This window comes from Metopolophium dirhodum, chromosome 1 (assembly GCF_019925205.1).
Source record: "Metopolophium dirhodum isolate CAU chromosome 1, ASM1992520v1, whole genome shotgun sequence".
Classification (NCBI taxonomy): Eukaryota; Metazoa; Arthropoda; class Insecta; order Hemiptera; family Aphididae; genus Metopolophium; species Metopolophium dirhodum.
Window position 1 is genome coordinate 4131997 of NC_083560.1, and position 9895 is coordinate 4141891.

Sequence of the window (9895 nt, forward strand, 5' to 3'; positions counted from 1 at the left end):
GCCAGAAAAATTCTCCATAAGTCGTTCATGTTCAAAAGTGTTCATGGCTTTCGGGTACATAGTAATATGCCTCGGACCAGGCCAGGGGACCGTTTTTTTCGTAGAGCCTATTTTACGGGCAAACGTATTTATGATTTTTCCGACCATGTTCCGGAAGGTGGCGACGTATCAAACTTATATATTTGGAAAGCCAGGAAATTTCTCCATAAGTCGTTCATGGTTTAAAAGTGTACACGGCTTTCGGAGACATAGTAATATGCCTCAGACCATGCCAGGGGACAATTTTTTTTGTAGAGCCGCGGTACAGGCAAACGTGCCATTTATAATTTTTCCGACCGTGTTCCGGAAGGTGGCGACGCATCAAACCTATATATTTGGAAAGCCAGAAAAATTCTCCATAAGTCGTTCATAGTTTAAAAGTGTACACGGCTTTCGGAGACATAGTTATATGCCTCAGACCATGTCAGGGGACCGTTTTTTTGTAGAGCTGCGGTACAGGCAAAAGTATCGTCCATACCTTTTGCCGATCGTGTGCCGGAAGGTGGCGACACATTAAACCTATATATTTGGAAAGCCGGAAAAAATTCTCTATAAGTCGATCATAGTTAAAAAGTGTGCACGGCTTTCGGGTACATAGTAATATGCCTCAGACAAGGCCAGGGGACCGTTTTTTTTGTAGAGCCGTGGTACAGGCAGACGTGCCATTTATAATTTTTCTGACCGTGTTCTGGAATGTGGCCACGCACCAAACCTATATATTCGAAAAGCCAGGAAAATTCTCCATAAGTCGTTTATAGTTTAAAAGTGTACACGGCTTTCGGAGACATAGTAATATGCCTCAGACCAGGCCAGGGGGACCGTTTTTTTCGTAGATCCTCTTGTACAGACAAACGTGCCATTTATAATTATTCCAACCGTGTTCCGGAAGGTTGTGACGCATTAAGCCTATATATTCGGAAAATAAGCAAGTTCCCTATAAGACGTTCATAGTTCAAAAGTGTTCACGGCTTTCGGGTACATAGTTATATGCCTCAGACCAGGCCAGGGGACCGTTTTTTTGTAGAGTCGCGCTACAGGCAAACGTATTGTTTATCATTTTTCCGACCGTGTTCTGGAAGGTGGCGACACATTAAACATATATATTCGGAAAGCTAAGAAAAATTCTCCATAAGTCGTTCATAGTTCAGAAGTGTACACGGCTTTCGGGTACATAGTAATATGCGTCAGACCAGGCCATGGGACTGTTGTTTTTATAGAGCTGCGGTACAGGGAAACGTATCGTCTATCATTTTTCTGACCTAGATCCGGAAAATGGCGACGCATCAAACCTATATATTTGGAAAGCCAGAAAAATTCTCCATAAGTCGTTCATGTTCAAAAGTGTTCATGGCTTTCGGGTACATAGTAATATGCCTCAGACCAGGCCATGGGACTGTTGTTTTTATAGAGCTGCGGTACAGGGAAACGTATCGTCTATCATTTTTCCGACCATGTTCCGGAAGGTGGCGACGTATTAAACCTATATATTCGGAAAGCCAGGAAAATTTTCCATAAGTCGATCATAGATTGAAAGTCTACACGACTTTCGGTGACATAGTAATATGCGTCAGACCGGGCCAGGGGACCGTTATTTTATAGATCTGCGGTACAGGGAAACGTATCGTTTTATAATTTTTCGGACCGTGTGCCGGAAATTGTCGACGCATTAAACCTATATATTTGGAAAGCCAAAAAAAATTCTCTATAAGTCGATCATAGTTAAAAAGTGTGCACGGCTTTCGGGTACATAGTAATATGCCTCAGACCAGGCCAGGGGACCGTTTTTTTTGTAGAGCCGTGGTACAGGCAGGACGTGCCATTTATAATTTTTCTGACCGTGTTCAGGAAGGTGGCCACGCACCAAAACCTATATATTCGAAAAGCCAGGAAAATTCTCCATAAGTCGTTCATAGTTTAAAAGTGTACACGGCTTTCGGAGACATAGTAATATGCCTCAGACCAGGCCAGGGGACCGTTTTTTCGTAGATCCTCTTGTACAGACAAACGTGCCATTTATAATTATTCCAACCGTGTTCCGGAAGGTTGTGACGCATTAAGCCTATATATTCGGAAAATAAGCAAGTTCCCTATAAGACGTTCATAGTTCAAAAGTGTTCACGGCTTTCAGGTACATAGTAATATGCCTCAGACCAGGCCAGGGGACCGTTTTTTTCGTAGAGCCTATTGTACGGGCAAACGTATTTATGATTTTCCGACCATGTTCCGGAAGGTGGCGACGTATCAAACTTATATATTTGGAAAGCCAGGAAAATTATCCATAAGTCGTTCATAGTTTAAAAGTGTACACGGCTTTCGGAGACATAGTAATATGCCTCAGACCAGGCCATGGGACTGTTGTTTTTATAGAGCTGCGGTACAGGGAAACGTATCGTCTATCATTTTTCCGACCGTGTTCCGGAAAATGGCGACGCATCAAACCTATATATTTGGAAAGCCAGAAAAATTCTCCATAAGTCATTCATGTTCAAAAGTGTTCATGGCTTTCGGGTACATAATAATATGCCTCAGACCAGGCCATGGGACTGTTGTTTTTATAGAGCTGCGGTACAGGGAAACGTATCGTCTATCATTTTTCCGACCATGTTCCGGAAGGTAGCGACGCATTAAACATATATATTCAGAAAGCAAAGAAAATTCTCAATAAGTTGTTCATAGTTCAGGAGTGTACACGGCTTTCGGGGACATAGTAATATGCCTCAGACCAGGCCAGGGGACCGTTATTTTATAGATCTGCGGTACAGGGAAACGTATCGTTTATAATATTTCTGACCGTGTGCCGGAAATTGTCGACGCATTAAACCTATATATTTAGAAAGCCATAAAAATTCTCTATAAGTCGATTATAGTTAAAAAGTGTACACGGCTTTCGTTTACATAGTAATATGCCTCAGACCAGGCCAAGGGACCGTTTTTTTAGAGAGCTGCGGTACAGGGAAACGTATCGTTTATAATTTTTCTGACCGTGTTCCGGAAGGTGGCGACGTATTAAACCTATATATTCGGAAAGCCAGGAAAATTTTCCATAAGTCGATCATAGATTGAAAGTCTACACGGCTTTCGGTGACATAGTAATATGCGTCAGACCGGGCCAGGGGACCGTTATTTTGTAGAGCCGTGGTACAGGCAGACGTGCCATTTATAATTTTTCTGACCGTGTTCTGGAAGGTGGCCACGCACCAAACCTATATATTCGAAAAGCCAGGAAAATTCTCCATAAGTCGTTCATAGTTTAAAAGTGTACACGGCTTTCGGAGACATAGTAATATGCCTCAGACCAGGCCAGGGGACCGTTTTTTCGTAGATCATCTTGTACAGACAAACGTGCCATTTATAATTATTCCAACCGTGTTCCGGAAGGTTGTGACGCATTAAGCCTATATATTCGGAAAATAAGCAAGTTCCCTATAAGACGTTCATAGTTCAAAAGTGTTCACGGCTTTCAGGTACATAGTAATATGCCTCAGACCAGGCCAGGGGACCGTTTTTTCGTAGAGCCTATTGTACGGGCAAACGTATTTATGATTTTTCCGACCATGTTCCGGAAGGTGGCGACGTATCAAACTTATATATTTGGAAAGCCAGGAAAATTATCCATAAGTCGTTCATAGTTTAAAAGTGTACACGGCTTTCGGAGACATAGTAATATGCCTCAGACCAGGCCATGGGACTGTTGTTTTTATAGAGCTGCGGTACAGGGAAACGTATCGTCTATCATTTTTCCGACCGTGTTCCGGAAAATGGCGACGCATCAAACCTATATATTTGGAAAGCCAGAAAAATTCTCCATAAGTCATTCATGTTCAAAAGTGTTCATGGCTTTCGGGTACATAGTAATATGCCTCAGACCATGCCAGGGGACCGTTTGTTTGTAGAGCCGCGGTACAGGCAAACGTATTGTTTATCATTTTTCCGACCGTGTTCTGGAAGGTGGCGACACATTAAACATATATATTCAGAAAGCAAAGAAAATTCTCCATAAGTTGTTTATAGTTCAATAGTGTACAAGGCTTTCGGTGGCATAGTAATATGCGTCAGACCAGGCCAGGGGACCGTTATTTTATAGATCTGCGGTACAGGGAAACGTATCGTTTATAATTTTTCTGACCGTGTGCCGGAAATTGTCGACGCATTAAACCTATATATTTGGAAAGCCAGAAAAATTCTCTATAAGTCGATCATAGTTAAAAAGTGTACACGGCTTTTGGTGACATAGTAATATGCCTCAGACCAGGCCAGGGGACCGTTTTTTCGAAGATCCTCTTGTACAGACAAACGTGCCATTTATAATTGTTCCAACCGTGTTCTGGAAGGTTGTGACGCATTAAGCCTATATATTCGGAAAATAAGCAAGTTCTCTATAAGTGTTCATAGTTCAAAAGTGTTCACGGCTTTCGGGTACATAGTAATATACCCCAGACCAGGCAAGGGGACCGTTTTTTTTATAGAGCTGCGGTACAGGGAAACGTATCGTCTATCATTTTTCCGATCATGTTCCGGAAGGTAGCGACGCATTAAACATATATATTTGGAAAGCCAGGAAAATTCTCCATAAGTCGATCATAGTTTGAAAGTGTACACGGCTTTTGGTGACATAGTAATATGCGTCAGACCATGCCAGGGGACCTTTTTTTTGTAGAGCCGCGGTACAGGCAAACGTATTGTTTATCATTTTTCCGACCGTGTTCTGGAAGGTGGCGACACATTAAACATATATATTCGGAATTCTAAGAAAATTCTCCATAAGTCGTTCATAGTTCAGAAGTGTACACAGCTTTCGGGTACATAGTAATATGCCTCAGACCAGGCCATGGGACTGTTATTTTTATAGAGCTGCGGTACAGGCAAAAGTATCGTCCATACTTTTTGCCGATCGTGTGCCGGAAGGTGGCGACACATTAAACATATATATTTGGAAAGCCAGGAAAATTCTCCATAAGTCGATCATAGTTTGAAAGTGTACACGGCTTTCGGTGACATAGTAATATGCGTCAGACCGGGCCAGGGGACCGTTTTTTCGTAGAGCCTATTGTACGGGCAAACGTATTTATGATTTTTCCGACCATGTTCCGGAAGGTGGCGACGTATCAAACTTATATATTTGGAAAGCCAGGAAAATTCTCCATAAGTCGTTCATAGTTTAAAAGTGTACACGGCTTTCGGAGACATAGTAATATGCCTCAGACCATGCCAGGGGACCGTTTTTGTGTAGAGCTGCGGTACAGGGAAACGTATCGTCTATCATTTTTCCGATCATGTTCCGGAAGATAGCGACGCATTAAACATATATATTCAGATAGCAAAGAAAATTCTCCATAAGTTGTTCATAGTTCAGGAGTGTACACGGCTTTCGGGGACATAGTAATATGTCTCAGACCAGGCCAGGGGACCGTTATTTTATAGATCTGCGGTACAGGGAAACGTATCGTTTATAATTTTTCTGACCGTGTGCCGGAAATTGTCGACGCATCAAACCTATATATTTGGAAAGCCAGAAAAATTCTCCATAAGTCGTTCATGTTCAAAAGTGTTCATGGCTTTCGGGTACATAGTAATATGCCTCGGACCAGGCCAGGGGACCGTTTTTTCGTAGAGCCTATTTTACGGGCAAACGTATTTATGATTTTTCCGACCATGTTCCGGAAGGTGGCGACGTATCAAACTTATATATTTGGAAAGCCAGGAAATTTCTCCATAAGTCGTTCATGGTTTAAAAGTGTACACGGCTTTCGGAGACATAGTAATATGCCTCAGACCATGCCAGGGGACAATTTTTTTGTAGAGCCGCGGTACAGGCAAACGTGCCATTTATAATTTTTCCGACCGTGTTCCGGAAGGTGGCGACGCATCAAACCTATATATTTGGAAAGCCAGAAAAATTCTCCATAAGTCGTTCATAGTTTAAAAGTGTACACGGCTTTCGGAGACATAGTTATATGCCTCAGACCATGTCAGGGGACCGTTTTTTTGTAGAGCTGCGGTACAGGCAAAAGTATCGTCCATACCTTTTGCCGATCGTGTGCCGGAAGGTGGCGACACATTAAACCTATATACAGTAAAACTCGCTTAAGACGCTCTTTAAGGGACCAGCTCTCTAAAACGTCTTATGCGGGAAAGCGTCTTATGCGGGAATGAAACAAAATGATGTGGTTGAAATATCGAGTTTATTTTTTTATTATTAAACATAATTTAATGAGAAATACACTTAAAAATTAATTATAATTACGATATACATACATACTTATATTTTTGTGCTACTGAATTTAATTTAAAAAAATATTATTATTACATACATATTTTATTATTGTTTATTAAAAAAATGATCTATTTTTGATTGTTTAAGGTTCTGACAATGTGTTTCAGCAAGAAAGTTTTCAATTTTATTAAGACAACCTAACATTTCTTCGGAATTTTCAACACAGAATAATACTTTCCGAATTTCCGATAAATGTTGCAAACCAGTAGTTATTGTAGGAGTAGATACTGGAAAGTCTTGATCTTCTTCTTCTTGATCGTCGTCTTCTTTCTCATTGTCCACTAAGTTCGTATCAGCGATTATTTCATCTAAAGTCCGAGTGCTACTGGTTACGAGTTCATCATCTACTGTTGCATAATCAGCAAAATTTTGCAGAAGCTGAAAGTCCTCTTCTTTTAAAGGTGAGCTATCAGCCTGTTCAGAGTTGTTCAACATACCAAATGCAGCTTTCCGAAAACAGTTTATTATTACATCTGGTTTAATTTCATCCCAAGCGGCACTAACGTAATGTATGGAGTCCAAAACGTTAACTTTAGTTGAAATTTGGTTGGTACTCTCCATGTCTCTCAAGTACCGCTGAACTAACTTTTTTCGGTACTTTTGTTTTATCACTTTAATGATACCCTGATCTAGGGGTTGTAACTTAGATGTAGTATTTGGTGGAAAGAAAACAAGTTTTATATTGGTAGTAGGGATATCTTTAGGGTGAGCCGGACAATTGTCGACGAATAGAATAATTTTTCTCTTTTGTTTACCGAAAAATGCATCTAGCTGTTGAATCCAGTTTATGAATAGTATTCCTGTCATCCAAGCACGACTTTGAGCAAGGTATTCACATGGAAACGTACGAACATTTTTGAAACAGCGAGGAGACCTACTTTTTCCAATGACGACCAACTTCAATTTATGGGTTCCGGTAGAATTTGTACATACTAAAACCGTGAGACGTTCCTTGCTCAACTTTCCACCATGGCATGTCTCATTTTTAAAAACAAAAGACTTATCTGGCATAAGCTTAAAAAACAATCCGAATTCATCAGCGTTGTATACATCGTCAGGAGCATAGTCACGCAGTAATGAAGGCAACACGTTATTTTTCCATGAAGCTATATCATCATTATTAACAGATTCAGCCTCACCTGATATTTGCCGGTACACAATGCTATGCCTACTCCGAAATCTATCCAGCCAACCAGTCGATCCACTAAATTCGGTTAAGTTGAGACGTGCGGCAATCTCCATCGCCTTTTCCGTGATTATACCTCCATTTATTGGATAATTTAAACTACGAGCTTGTTGAAACCACTCCAATAAAATATTTTCCAACTCTTCATACTTCCCGTGTTTTAATTTTTGTCGTTTGCTGCCACCTAACAAGCTGCTTTGTTCTATTTCATGTCTGTTTTTCAATAAAGTTCTTAAAGTGGAAGGAGGTATCCCCAGTTCATTAGCAATATCTTTTTGTTTTTTTTTCTCAGCCAATCCTTCATCGTACTTTTTCAAAATGTTGAGTTTGTCCGAAATCGTTAGCGCTTTACGTTTTATACCACTAGCCATAACGAAATTACGGTTATACACATGCGAACGAACAGCACTTACTAAATCTCATAAGACGATGAAATACAGTAAAACTGTTATAATAAGTAATGATAAAATAGGTATAGCGATAAAATAAAACGATAAGAACACGTATAATACTAAAAATTCTATTTTTATTTTCACAAAACTACTAAAATTTATCGTAATCTGCTGAAAAAAAGAGCGTTTTACCCGATTAGACAGAGAAAAACTGAGCGTCTTAACAGGTGATTTTTACATTGACTAGTATAGGAAATGTCTAGGGACCGACTAAAAACAGCGTCTTATGCGGGAAAGCGTCTTAAGCGAGAGCGTCTTAAGCGAGTTTTACTGTATTTGGAAAGCCGGAAAAATTCTCTATAAGTCGATCATAGTTAAAAAGTGTGCACGGCTTTCGGGTACATAGTAATATGCCTCAGACAAGGCCAGGGGACCGTTTTTTTGTAGAGCCGTGGTACAGGCAGACGTGCCATTTATAATTTTTCTGACCGTGTTCTGGAATGTGGCCACGCACCAAACCTATATATTCGAAAAGCCAGGAAAATTCTCCATAAGTCGTTTATAGTTTAAAAGTGTACACGGCTTTCGGAGACATAGTAATATGCCTCAGACCAGGCCAGGGGACCGTTTTTTCGTAGATCCTCTTGTACAGACAAACGTGCCATTTATAATTATTCCAACCGTGTTCCGGAAGGTTGTGACGCATTAAGCCTATATATTCGGAAAATAAGCAAGTTCCCTATAAGACGTTCATAGTTCAAAAGTGTTCACGGCTTTCGGGTACATAGTTATATGCCTCAGACCAGGCCAGGGGACCGTTTTTTTGTAGAGTCGCGCTACAGGCAAACGTATTGTTTATCATTTTTCCGACCGTGTTCTGGAAGGTGGCGACACATTAAACATATATATTCGGAAAGCTAAGAAAATTCTCCATAAGTCGTTCATAGTTCAGAAGTGTACACGGCTTTCGGGTACATAGTAATATGCGTCAGACCAGGCCATGGGACTGTTGTTTTTATAGAGCTGCGGTACAGGGAAACGTATCGTCTATCATTTTTCTGACCTAGATCCGGAAAATGGCGACGCATCAAACCTATATATTTGGAAAGCCAGAAAAATTCTCCATAAGTCGTTCATGTTCAAAAGTGTTCATGGCTTTCGGGTACATAGTAATATGCCTCAGACCAGGCCATGGGACTGTTGTTTTTATAGAGCTGCGGTACAGGGAAACGTATCGTCTATCATTTTTCCGACCATGTTCCGGAAGGTGGCGACGTATTAAACCTATATATTCGGAAAGCCAGGAAAATTTTCCATAAGTCGATCATAGATTGAAAGTCTACACGACTTTCGGTGACATAGTAATATGCGTTAGACCGGGCCAGGGGACCGTTATTTTATAGATCTGCGGTACAGGGAAACGTATCGTTTATAATTTTTCGGACCGTGTGCCGGAAATTGTCGACGCATTAAACCTATATATTTGGAAAGCCAAAAAAATTCTCTATAAGTCGATCATAGTTAAAAAGTGTGCACGGCTTTCGGGTACATAGTAATATGCCTCAGACCAGGCCAGGGGACCGTTTTTTTGTAGAGCCGTGGTACAGGCAGACGTGCCATTTATAATTTTTCTGACCGTGTTCAGGAAGGTGGCCACGCACCAAACCTATATATTCGAAAAGCCAGGAAAATTCTCCATAAGTCGTTCATAGTTTAAAAGTGTACACGGCTTTCGGAGACATAGTAATATGCCTCAGACCAGGCCAGGGGACCGTTTTTTCGTAGATCCTCTTGTACAGACAAACGTGCCATTTATAATTATTCCAACCGTGTTCCGGAAGGTTGTGACGCATTAAGCCTATATATTCGGAAAATAAGCAAGTTCCCTATAAGACGTTCATAGTTCAAAAGTGTTCACGGCTTTCAGGTACATAGTAATATGCCTCAGACCAGGCCAGGGGACCGTTTTTTCGTAGAGCCTATTGTACGGGCAAACGTATTTAT

General features: G+C 40.8%; 1 protein-coding gene across 1 annotated transcript; it reads right to left on the bottom strand.

Moving 5' to 3' along the window:
* Positions 1 to 6395: 6395 nt before the first annotated feature.
* On the bottom strand, positions 6396 to 7870 carry LOC132936739 (tigger transposable element-derived protein 4-like). Its single transcript, XM_061003530.1, has 2 exons — positions 6451 to 7870; positions 6396 to 6403 (listed from the first exon to the last, which is right to left on the bottom strand). Exons 1-2 carry the CDS (start codon positions 7868 to 7870, stop codon positions 6396 to 6398), a joined length of 1428 nt encoding a protein of 475 aa, XP_060859513.1.
* Positions 7871 to 9895: the final 2025 nt, after the last annotated feature.

Excerpts from the sequence above, each read along its gene's own strand:
- LOC132936739 (XM_061003530.1), bottom strand. The coding sequence starts at position 7,870 with ATGGCTAGTGGTATAAAACGTAAAGCGCTAACGATTTCGGACAAACTC.